The 13,049-nt window shown below is 47.5% G+C and overlaps 1 protein-coding gene across 3 annotated transcripts in view; it reads left to right on the top strand.

Moving 5' to 3' along the window:
• The window catches only part of DCAF4 (DDB1 and CUL4 associated factor 4), a 96,353-nt gene that overhangs the window by 29,680 nt on the left and 53,624 nt on the right, over positions 1-13,049 (top strand). For all 3 annotated transcript variants that reach the window (XM_063947685.1, XM_063947683.1, XM_063947684.1), the window contains one exon: positions 5,547-5,690. In XM_063947685.1, coding sequence (XP_063803755.1) covers positions 5,547-5,690 — 144 coding nt within the window. The remainder of the gene's footprint in view (positions 1-5,546; positions 5,691-13,049) is intronic.

The following is a 13,049-nucleotide window of genomic DNA, read 5'->3' as shown; positions in this document are numbered from 1 at the left end:
AGTCACTGAGGGTGCAGGGCGCTGGGAGGGGGGCGCCCTGGGAGGCAATGAAAACCTATTTTTGGCTAAAAATACCTCACATATAGCCTCCGGGGGCTATATGGAGATATTTAACCCCTGCCAGAATCCGTTAAGAGCGGGAGACGAGGCCGCCGAAAAAGGGGCGGGGCCTATCTCCTCAGCACACAGCGCCATTTTCCCTCACAGAAAGGCTGGAGGGAAGGCTCCCAGGCTCTCCCCTGCACTGCACTACAGAAACAGGGTTAAAACAGAGAGGGGGGGCACTAATTTGGCGTTAGAAATATATAAAAAAGATGCTATAAGGGAAAACACTTATATAAGGTTGTCCCTATATAATTATAGCGTTTTTGGTGTGTGCTGGCAAACTCTCCCTCTGTCTCTCCAAAGGGCTAGTAGGTCCTGTCCTCTATCAGAGCATTCCCTGTGTGTGTGCTGTGTGTCGGTACGTGTGTGTCGACATGTATGAGGACGATGTTGGTGAGGAAGCGGAGCAATTGCCTGTAATGGTGATGTCACTCTCTAGGGAGTCGACACCGGAATGGATGGCTTATTTAGGGAATTACGTGATAATGTCAACACACGCCAAGGTCGGTTGACGACATGAGACGGCCGACAAACAATTAGTACCGGTCCAGACGTCTCAAAAACACCGTCAGGGGTTTTAAAACGCCCGTTTACTTTAGTCGGTCGACACAGACACAGACAGGGACACTGAATCCAGTGTCGACGGTGAATAAACAAACGTATTCCTTATTAGGGCCACACGTTAAGGGCAATGAAGGAGGTGTTACATATTTCTGATACTACAAGTACCACAAAAGAGGGTATTATGTGGGATGTGAAAAAACTACCGTAGTTTTTCCTGAATCAGATAAATTAAATAAAGTGTGTGATGATGCGTGGGTTCCCCCCGATAGAAAATATGGGCGGTATACCCTTTCCCGCCAGAAGTTAGGGCGCGTTGGGAAACACCCCTTAGGGTGGATAAGGCGCTCACACGCTTATCAGAACAAGTGGCGGTACCGTCTATAGATAGGGCCGTCCTCAAGGAGCCAGCTGACAGGAGGCTGGAAAATATCATAAAAAGTATATACACACATACTGGTGTTATACTGCGACCAGCGATCGCCTCAGCCTGGATGTGCAGAGCTGGGGTGGCTTGGTCGGATTCCCTGACTAAAAATATTGATACCCTTGACAGGGACAGTATTTTATTGACTATAGAGCATTTAAAGGATGCATTTCTATATATGCGAGATGCACAGAGGGATATTTGCACTCTGGCATCAAGAGTAAGTGCGATGTCCATATCTGCCAGAAGATGTTTATGGACACGACAGTGGTCAGGTGATGCAGATTCCAAACGGCACAAAGGTGTATTGCCGTATAAAGGAAGAGGAGTTATTTGGGGTCGGTCCATCGGACCTGGTGGCCACGGCAACTGCTGGAAAATCCACCGTTTTTACCCTAAGTCACATCTCTGCAGAAAAAGACACCGTCTTTTCAGCTTCAGTCCTTTCGTCCCTATAAGAGTCATATCTGCCCAGGGATAGAGGAAAGGGAAGAAGACTGCAGCAGGCAGCCCATTCCCAGGAACAGAAGCGTTCCACCGCTTCTGACAAGCTCTCAGCAGGACGCTGAGACCGTACAGGACCCCTGGATCCTACAAGTAGTATCCCAGGGGTACAGATTGGAATGTCGAGACGTTTCCCCTGCGCAGGCTCCTGAAGTCTGCTTTACCAAGGTCTCCCTCCGACAAGGAGGCAGTATGGGAAACAATTCACGAGCTGTATTCCCAGCAGGTGATAATTAAATTACCCCTCCTACAACAAGAAAAGGGGGTATTATTCCACACTATATTGTGGTACTGAAGCCAGAAGGCTAGGTGAGACCTATTCTAAATCTAAAAAAATTTGAACACTTACAAAGGTTCAAATCAAGATGGAGTCACTCAGAGCAGTGATAACGAACCGGGAAGAAGGGGACTATATGGTGTCCCGAGACATCAGGGATGCTTACCTCCATGTCCCAAATTTGCCCTTATCACTAAGGGTACCTCAGGTTCGTGGTACAGAACTGTCACTATCGGTTTCAGACGCTGCCGTTTGGATTGTCCACGGCACCCCGGGTCTTTACCAAGGTAATGGCCGAAATGATGGTTCTTCTTCGAAGAAAAGGCGTCTTAATTATCCCTTACTTGGACGATCTCCTGATAAGGGCAAAGTCCAGGGAACAGTTGGAGGTCGGAGTAGCACTATCTCGGATACTGTTACAACAGCAGGGGTGGATTCTAAATATTCCAAAATCGCAGCTGATCCCGACAACAAGTCTCCTGTGCTTAGGGATGATTCTGGACACAGTCCAGAAAAAGGTGTTTCTCCCGGAAGAGAAAGCCAGGGCGTTATCCGAGCTAGTCAGGAACCTCCTAAAATCAGTGCATCATTGCACAAGGGCCATGGTAAAAAAATGGTGACTTCCTTCGAAGCAATTCCAGTCGGCAGATTTCATGCAAGAACTTTTCAGTGGGATCTGCTGGACAAATGGTCCGGATCGCATCTTCAGATGCATCAGCGGATAACCCTATATCCAAGGACAAGGGTGTCTCTCCTGTGGTGGTTACAGAGTGCTCATCTTCTAGAGGGCCGCAGATTCGGCATTCAGTTTTGGATGTTGGTGACCACGGAGGCCAGCCCGAGAGGCTGGGGAGCAGTCACACAAGGAAAAAATTTCCAGGGAGTGTGATCAAGTCTGGAGACTTTTCTCCACATAAATATAGCTAAGGGTAAATTTATAAATGCTCTAAGCTTAGCAAGACCTCTGCTTCAAGGTCAGCCGGTATTGATCCAGTGGGATAAAACATCACGGCAGTCGCCCACGTAAATAGACAGGGCGGCACAAGAAGCAGGAGGGCAGTGGCAAAAACTGCAAGGACTTTTCGCTGGGCGGAAAATCATGTGATAGCACTGTCAGCAGTGTTTCATTCCGGGAATGGAAACTGGGAAGCAGACTTCCTCAGTAGGCACGACCTCCGCCCGGCAGAGTGGGAACTTCATGGGGAAGTTTTCCACATGATTGTAAACCGTTGGGAATTACCAAAGGTGGACATGATGGCGTCCCGTCTGAACAAAAAACGGGACAGGTATTGCGCCAGGTTAAGAGACCCTCAGGCAATAGCTGTGGACGTTCTGGTAACACCGTGGGTGTACCAGTCGGTGTATGTGTTCCATCCTCTGCTTTTCATACCTAAGGTACTGAGAATTATAAGACGTAGAGGAGTAAGAACTATACTCATGGCTCCGGATTGGCCAAGAAGGACTTGGTACCCGGAACTTCAAGAGATGCTCACAGAGGACTTATGGCCTCTGCTGCTAAGAAGGGACTTGTTTCAGCAAGTACCATGTCTGTTCCAAGACTTACCGCAGCTGCGTTTGACGGCATGGCGGTGGAACGCCGGATCCTAAGGGAAAAGGCATTCAGGAAGAGGTCATTCCTACCCTGGTCAAAGCCAGAAAGGAGGTGACCGCACAACATTATCACCACATGTGGCGAAAATATGTTGCGTGGTGTGAGGCCAGGAAGGCCCCACGAAGAAATTTCAACTCGGTCATTTCCTGCAAACAGGAGTGTCTATGGGCCTCAAATTGGGGTCCATTAAGGTTCAAATTTCGGCCCTGTCGATTTTCTTCCAGAAAGAATTGGCTTCAGTTCCTGAAGTCCAGAAGTTTGTCAAGGGAGTATTGCATATACAACCCCCTTTTGTGCCTCCAGTGGCACTGTGGGATCTCAACGTAGTTCTGGGATTCCTCAAAACACATTGGTTTAAAACCAGTCAAATTTGTGGATTTGAAGCATCTCACATGAAAAGTGAACATGCTCTTGGACCTGGCCTGGACCAGGCGAGTGTCAAATTGGTGGTTTTTTTCTCAAAAAAGCCCATATCTGTTTGTCCATTCGGACAGGGCAGAGCTGCGGACTCGTCCCCAGTTCTCTCCCTAAGGTGGTGTCAGTGTTTCACCTGAACCAGCTTATTGTGGTGTCTTGCGCCTACTAGGGACTTGGAGGACTCCAAGTTGCTAGATGTGGTCAGGGCCCTGAAAATATAGGTTCCAGGACGGCTGGAGTCAGGAAAACTGACTTGCTGTTATCCTGTATGCACCCAACAAACTGGGTGCTCTTGCTTCTAAGCAGACTTTTGCTAGTTGGATGTGTAATACAATTCAGCTTGCACATTCTGTGGCAGGCCTGCCACAGCCAAAATATGTAAATGCCCATTCCACAAGGAAGGTGGGCTCATCTTGGGCGGCTGCCCGAGGAGTCTCGGCTTTACAACTTTGCCGAGCGGCTATTTAGTCAGGGGCAAACACGTTTGTAAAATCCTACAAATTTGATACCCTGGCTAAGGAGGACCTGGAGTTCTCTCATTCGGTGCTGCAGTCTCATCCGCACTCTCCCGCCCGTTTGGGAGCTTTGGTATAATCCCCATGGTCCTTTCAGGAACCCCAGCATCCACTAGGACGATAGAGAAAATAAGAATTTACTTACCGATAATTCTATTTCTCGGAGTCCGTAGTGGATGCTGGGCGCCCATCCCAAGTGCGGATTATCTGCATTACTTGTACATAGTTACAAAAATCGGGTTATTATTAGTGATGAGCGGATTCGGTTTTACTCGGTTTTACTCGGTTCTCAAAACGGCATCTTATTGGCTCACGGATGTCACGTGTTTTGGATAGCCAATAAGATGCCGTTTTGAGAACCGAGTAAAACCGAGTAAAACCGAACCTCGCTCATCACTAGTTATTATTTGTTGTGAGCCATCTTTTCAGAGGCTCCGCTGTTATCATACTGTTAACTGGGTTCAGATCACAGGTTGTACAGTGTGATTGGTGTGGCTGGTATGAGTCTTACCCGGGATTCATAAATCCTTCCTTATTGTGTACGCTCGTCCGGGCACAGTATCCTAACTGAGGCTTGGAGGAGGGTCATAGGGGGAGGAGCCAGTGCACACCACCTGATCCTAAAGCTTTACTTTTTGTGCCCTGTCTCCTGCGGAGCCGCTATTCCCCATGGTCCTTTCAGGAACCCCAGCATCCACTACGGACTCCGAGAAATAGAATTATCGGTAAGTAAATTCTTATTTTTAGGTCGACAGCACTTGCGTCGACACGCATTAGGTTGACCACTATTGAACGACACATGAAAAGGTCGACGTGAGTTTTTCTCCTTTTTTAAACTTTTTCATACTTTACAATCCACGTGGATTACGATTGAGATTAGTAACCTGTGCCGAGCGCAGCGGGGCGAGGCAGCTTGCCCGAAGCATGGCGAGCAGATACGGTGCACTAATTGGGGTTCCCCGTCACTTTATGAAGAAAACGACACCAAAAAAAAACACCTCATGTTGACCTTTATCCATGTCGACCTATATCATGTGTCGACCTAGTCACTGTTGACCTAATGCCTGTCACCCTGTGATCAGCACCCCACTCTCCTATGCTGAATTGTTCATGCTGTTTATCTTGCAGGCAGACTCTGAGTGCAAAACACTATTTGCTGTGAATGATGTTGAGAATGGTTTCTGTAAATACGGTCTTCTGTCTCTCAATGGCTTGTGGAAAGATCTGCCAACAGTGGAGAGTCACGATAATCCATATTTTACAAATCAAAAGGTAAAGCATTTGTCTCCAGTCAGCAGTTTTCTGGTAACTGTAGTGTTGGTCTGTATATTGCAGACAGGGCAGGCCGTGACTTGATTACAGGGGATAGACTTAAAATAATGTAATTTGGTTGACCAACACGTCTGTCCTTTCAAAGGGTCCGATCTAGAAAATTGCAGCTTCTAAACTATGCCAGAAAAACTTCCCACACCATAATGTAGCATCTTAGTTATCCCTGATGCTTTGTATGTAAAAATATTTTAATATTACACCCATTGTATGCAATTATTCCTTTTTATTACAGTATCTAATGGACGCTAATCATTAAATTTTCCCCTTTTTTAAATAAATAAAATAAGTGTTAATTCTGAGATCCTGGGAATTACATACAGAATGTGGATAAAGAGAACCTTTTAGTGTTTGTCATGGCTGGCGCTCTTAACATTGTCAGATAATCTCTCAAACCCCCCCCCCCCCCCCCCCCCCTTTAAAATATGTATTTGACGCATGCCGACCTTAAATACAGATCTGATCTGGAGTGGTACTGGGTGAGGCCAGCCAATTTGCTAGAACTTGCGCAAATATGTTGAAAAACTAGAGGCTTGTAGCTGCCATGAGTTGCTGGGTCTCTGCTTTTCTTTATCTCGGTGTGTAGCGGTGGTGAGGGTTAGAGAGCACACGCTCCAGAGTCTCCTCCTCTGTGCACGGGACCATCAGATTAATTGGCAGCAGAGGACAGCGTTTCTGATGGGCCAGAGTGCGTCATGGGATCCTGTCATGCGGTTGTATTGTTTGTTTGTTTTTTTTTGTTTTTTTTAGAGTCCCCTACTCAGATACCATTGTCGAGTAAAGGATGGTATAGCTGGGTAAATAGCACCTACTGTACTTATGCTCTTGATTGACATGCTTTTATCTAAATTCCACCATAGCAGACGGTGGCCAGGCTGTGAATGACAATCTAAGTTGGCAAACATCATGAACTTTATATGTTCACAGAAGGGAACGTCCATTGCTAGACTTGCAAATGTTACCAAATGGGTTCTTTGTGACCCAAACATTGCTTTTAATATTGGGTTATTTCAAACGTTAATCTTGGCTGTTGGAAATGCCTCCTTATTATGTTAAAACATTGTAAAAATTATTCAGACAGAGCAATTTTAGCATATTGACTTTATCTCAAAACTCGCCTAGGGAGTGTAGCCTGAAGTTTCAAACGGGGAGGGGCCTCCAGTCTTCCTTGAGTTATAGAGTTGCATGTGGCTGATTTTTTTAGAATCCTCAAATTCTATGTGGTCTTTCACCTGATTTGTTCACATTCTGGTGGGTAAAGCTCCCTTCAAGAGAAAGGAAAACGAGACCTGCACATGCTGCACCTGCAGTAGAAGTGTGGAATTCCGGGGTTTATGGGCTGCACAGCTCAAGGTGGAAAAATTAGAATTTCGGGTCTTCCAGCAGCGAGAAAGGTGTTTAAAACCCTGCACTGATGCCTATTGGGGGGCCAGCGAGTAGGATGCAGTTTTGTAGTGAAAGGGACTGTGGATGTTTGCTGTGCCAGGAGAACATGGCAGATGGTGGCTGCAGGCCATTGCAGCAGAAGGACTATTGAGTATGGGAAGTGTTAAGACATTTTTATGTTGATTTGTTTATCACCTATGTGACTAGGCCCAAGCCTGTGTATGCTATGTAGAATGTCTGATGCCAGTAACCACACCATTTCACCGGAAAACCTGCCTACCGAGTCCTTACTTCCAGTACCCATTTTACATAGGTTTCTTATAACCCCTCTTTCACATCAGATATTGGGTGATTCTCTTGCGTCCTAGAGGATACTGGGTTTCCATTTAGTACCATGGGGTATTGACGGGTTCACTAGGAGCCATGGGCACTTTATGAATTTGATAGTGTCGGCTGGTTCCTCTTTCAATGCCTCCTACCAGACTCTGTTTAGAAAATGTGCCCAGAGGAGCCGGTCATGCTTATGGAAGCTCCTGAAGAGTTTTCTGCATGTATTTTATATGTTTGTTATTTTCAGGCAGGGCTGATTGGCACCAGCCTGCCTGCTTCGTGGGACTTAGGGGGAAGAACACCCCAACCTCTTGAAAGGTTATTGGTCCCGTTCCACACTGACAGGACACTGAGCTCCTGAGGGAACTATTCGCAAGCCCCACCACGGCGAGCGTACATTCCCGCAGCATGCCGCCACCCCTAACAGAGCCAGAAGAATGAAGAATGGTGAGTACTAAGCCAGCATCCCGGCTAGCGTGTCGCCGGCCATTAGGGCGGCATGAGGGTACGGAGATGCACGGCTTCTAACCGGGGCGGAATGCGTCTCCGGACACAGTACACAGCTGCGTCTCGGTACGCTGTACACAGTACCCACACTGGCAAAAACAGCCTTAAAACGTTTCTCTCCATTTTAACCACCAGATTACCTCAGCCAGTATAAAAAAAAAAGCGGGAAGACCGTGCGCCATTGAAGGGGCGGGGCCTTCACTATGAGCGGATCCAGCAGCTCACCAGCGCCATGGACACAGATGCTGACTGACAGGTATGCGCAGCTACTCCGGAGAGACTCCAGATTACCTTGGCGGTACCAGGGGGTCATAGCAGGTGGGGAGCGATTTATTAGTGTACTAAGGTCCCCTATCAGGGTACTTAGTCTGCGACCTGGCTAAGCTTGGCATTAGCGATAAGGGTGCAGTGGGGGCTGGCTCCAAATAACTGTGTCTCCCCGAAGAGCTCTTTGTGGGTTAATTGGGCTTACCCTTTTCCTGTGTGTGTGTGCGTGCGTGCGCTGTCACATTTTACATTTGTCAGACAAAGACTGTGTGTTTCTTGTACAGTGGAGTGTTCCTCTTCACCAGGGGGCTCACTACTAGGTACTCAGGGCAGTGCACCTTCCCAGAATAGCGGGGCTGAACCGGAGTGGGTATATTCCATTAAGGGAATGATCTCAAATATTTCTACAAAGCTATCCAGCAAGAAAGAGACCCAATAGTTAAGACAGACTGTGGATGAGTTTATGAATAGAGACTCAGTCCCCAAACCAGCGTCTCAATCTCCTCCCATTTGTCCGCAAAACGATCTCTGGCCCATATCCTGCAGTCTGACTCTGACTGGTCATACATGGAGGAGGGTGAGGTGGATTTGGAGGGGGGGGGGATGCTACTCTGTCACAGTGAACTGAAGCTCTTCTACAGGCTATCGGAGAGGTTCTGCAAATTCCTGATACGGTGTCAGAGGAGTGTGATGAATCTTATTTTAATGTAAAAAAGAAGTCATCAGTCCCTTTTCCTGCTTCAAAGGCATTGAATACCTTGTTTGAAGAACTGTGGGTTAATCCTGGTAAGAAATGTCAAATCCCTAAAAAAAGGTTGCTCTCATCTTTTTTCCTTTTCCTCTGGAGGATAGGAAAAAATGGGAAAATCCAGCGATAGTGCAGTCTCCCTGAAAGATACGGCTGATCGTAAAATTGAGACTACACTCAAATCATTGTACACGGGTGTAGTATGGTATGCGGGCGGCCGGGCTCCCGGCGACCAGCATACTGCCGCCGGGAGCCTGACCGCCGGCATACCGACAGCATGGCGGGCGCAAATGAGCCCCTTGCGGGCTCGCTGCGCTCTCCACGCTGCGGGCACGGTGGCCACGCTATTTATTCTCCTTCCAGGGGGGTCGTGGACCCCCACGAGGGAGAATGTGTCGGTATGCCGGGTGTCTGGATTCCGGCGCCGGTATACTGTGCGCCGGGATCCCGACATTCGGCAACCAGAAGACCACCCTTGTACACAGCTGCTGGGGTGGCCCAGAGACCCACTATTGCATGTGCGTGGATCACAAAATCCATTGCTAAATGGTCAGGTAACCTAATTGAGGGGTTAGATTCCTTATCTAGAGGGATGTTGTCTTACTCCTGCAGCATATACAGGACTCCGCGAACTTTATGGTGGAAGCCATAGAAGAGATTGGTTTGGTTTGCTTAATGCACGCACCACCACTATGGCAGTATCAGCACGCAGGGGCTTGTGGCTACGCCAGCAGACTCCAGGAAAGGCGTGGAAGGCCTACCATTCACAGGAGAGGCCTTGTTTGGAGACAAACTAGACAAATTGATCTCCAGAGCTACTGCGGGTAAGTCTACGTATCTTCCTTCCGCAGCTCCCCCAGCCAGGAAAGCTTATTCAGCTTCAAATTTACAGTCCTTTCGGACAGCCAAGTTTAAGGAAAAATCCAGAGGTGCTTCTATGGCCTCCAGAGGTGCAAGAGGTAAACCACGCAAACCAGCAACTGCAGGTGATCAGGAACAGAGCTCAGACTTTGCTTCCTCAAAGCCTTCAGGACAGTGGACCACGATGCCTGGAGGACTGTTAGGTGGGAGCCCGACTAAAATTCTTCAGTCACGTCTGGTCAAGTTCAGGCCGGGATCCCTGGGTCATAGATCTTATTTCTCAGGGCTACAGACTGGAGTTCCAAGAGCTCCCACCTCACAGATTCTTTAAATCAGGCTTACCAGCTTCACAAGAGACAAGTATAACTTTACAGCAGGCCATCCAAAAAACTGGTATAGATTCAAGTCATTGTTCCAGTTCCACCTCATCTGCACAACAAGGGGTACTATTCCAACTTGTTTGTAGTACCGAAACCGGACGGTTCGGTACGACCGATTCTGAACCTCCAGTCCTTGAACTCGTTCTTAAGCGTGTTCAAGTTCAAGATGGAGTCTGAGAGCGGTGATCTCAGGTCTGGAGGAAGGGGAAATCCTAGTGTCTGGATATCAAGGAGGTGTACTGTAAATACCAAATTGTTTTCTAACAAATATTTAAAATGCCCGCTCTAATATATACTGCAGACGCCAGGCGCATCTTATTACCATATACAATAAAAGTGCACTGTACATCTCAAAACACTACATCCCTTAAGAGAAAAGAATACACCCACACATATTCTTTGTTCCAAAGCTCATTGATGTATATATTTGTTATTAAAATTATATGTATTCAAATCTCTCTCTCTCTCTCTCTCTCTCTCTCTCTCTCTCTCTCTCTCTCTCTCTCTCTCTCTCTCTCTCTCTCTCTCTCTCTCTCTCTCTCTCTCTCTCTCTCTCTCTCTCTCTCTCTCTCTCTCTCTCTCTCTCTCTCCAAATAAATACAGGAACTGGTCTGGCAACATCTCCACCATCGTCTGGGACAAAACAGCAACTAACTCCTGTGTGTGTCTGATCAGCAATGTGTTATCTAGTTTGGGGGAGTGCACACATCTAGTCTAAGGGAGGGAACTTTCTCATTCATGATGAGTCACTGGTCTGTACGTATGCTAACCAGGTTCAGCCTTGAAGACATCAAAAGGGCTGGCCTGAGTTTCATGTCCATTGTTCTAATAAGACTGACTTTAGCTTTCATAAATTTAATCATAACTACTTGTTGCAATGTCCTACAACTTAATAACTATCAAATGAATCTACACATTAATCTGGTTGCTTTAATACCAAATATGACATGTCTATCTTGCTCCGCTCCAATAATACGCATACATGACGTTACTCCATTATATAATTTTACATCATTATGATGTCTGGCGCTTGATATGTGCTGTATGAAATAAGTGTCGAATCCATCTCTGTGGCATGTCCATGTAAATGCGTGTGTTACCACATATTGCTGTGCTCGCTGCGCGTATTTGCAAGCATAGTGACTCATAATGTGTGTAGTCTGTATGTTCTCTCTCTAATATTTTTGACTTCGACAGTACCTTCACATTCTGATCTGGTCGCCTGATCAGGCTTACCTATGGTTTGCACTGCAGGACTGTCACTACCAGTTCCAGGCCCTGCCATTTGGTCTCCATGGCACCGAGGGTGTTCAAAGGTGATGTCAGAGATGATGTTTACACTCCGCTAGCAGGGAGTGAACATAATTCCGTACCTGGACGATCTTCTGATAAAGGCGCCGCCATGGAGAGGTTGCTGGACAGCATTGGTCTCTCAATCAAACTTCTCCAAGATCACGGGTGGATTCTGTACCTTCCAGAATCTCGCCTAGAGCCAACACGGAGGCTCCCATTCCTGGGAATGATACTGGACACGGAGTCGCAGAAAGTGTTCATTCCGTTGGAAAAGGCATTGGTAATCCAGTCAATGGTTCGGGATGTCCTGAAGTCAACCCGGATATCTGTGCATCTATGCATTCACCTTCTGGGGAAAATGGTGGGCTGTTACGAGGCGCTTCAATACGGAAGGTTTCATGCAAGACCCTTCCAGCTCGATCTGTTGGACAAATGGTCCGGATCGCATCTTCAGATGCACCAGAGGTTCCGTCTGTCGCTAAAAGCCAGGATATCCCTTCTGTGGTGGCTACAGATTTCTCACCTCATCGAGGTTCGGAATTCAGTACTGGATCCTGTTAACCACGGACGCAAGCCTCAGAGGTTGGGGAGCAGTCACCCAGGGGGTGCAGTTTCAAGGAAGATGGGGAAGTCATCCTTCCAATCAACATTCTGGAACTCAGGGGCATATACAACGCCCTTCTGCAGGCCTATTATCTTCACGATCGGGCCATTCAGGTCCAGTCTGACAATGTGACGGCACTGACGTACATAAACTGACAGGGTGGAATGAAAAGCAGAGCAGCAATGTCAGAGGTGTCAAGAATTCTCCTCTGGGCAGAAAAAAACGCTGTGGCGTTGTCGGCTGTCTTCATTATGGGAGTAGACAACTGGGAAGATGACTTCCTCAGCAGACACGACCTGCACCCGGGGGGGTGGGGCCTTCACCTGGAAGTGTTCAGGTGCTTGACACGTCAGTGGGGATATCCACACATCGTCATGATGGCCTCTCGTCTCAACAAGAAGCTTGAGAGGTATTGTTCCAGGTCGAAAGACCCACAGGCAGTGGCGGTAGATGCTCTGACGACTCCATGGGTCTATCAGATGGTGTACGTGTTTCCTCCACTTCCTCTGATCCCATGAATTCTCAAAAGAATAAAAAGGGAAAAGGTTCAAGCAATACTCATTGCTCCGGACTGGCCAAGAAGGGCATGGTACGCGGACCTTCTGGAGATGCTCCTCGAAGATCCGTGGCCTTTACCTCTTCGCGAGGATCTCCTGCAAAAGGGCCTGTTCGTCTATCAGGACTTACCGCAGCTACGTTTGACAGCATGGAAGTTGAACGGCTGATACTAGCCAGAAGAGGGATCCCTAACAAAGTTATCCCGACTATGATCCAAGCCAGGAAGGAGGTAACGTCTAAACATTACCACCGTATTTTGAAGAAATTTCATCTGGGACGTTTCCTGCTTTTTCTGCAGGCAGGTGTGAATGTGGGCCTACGTCTGGGCTCCATAAAAGTCCAGATTTCGGCCTTTGTCCATTTTCGTT

Source organism: Pseudophryne corroboree, chromosome 12, assembly GCF_028390025.1.
Source record: "Pseudophryne corroboree isolate aPseCor3 chromosome 12, aPseCor3.hap2, whole genome shotgun sequence".
Lineage (NCBI taxonomy): Eukaryota > Metazoa > Chordata > Amphibia > Anura > Myobatrachidae > Pseudophryne > Pseudophryne corroboree.
The sequence above is the reverse complement of the archived record's forward strand: the minus strand, read 5'-3'. Positions and strand labels throughout refer to the sequence as shown.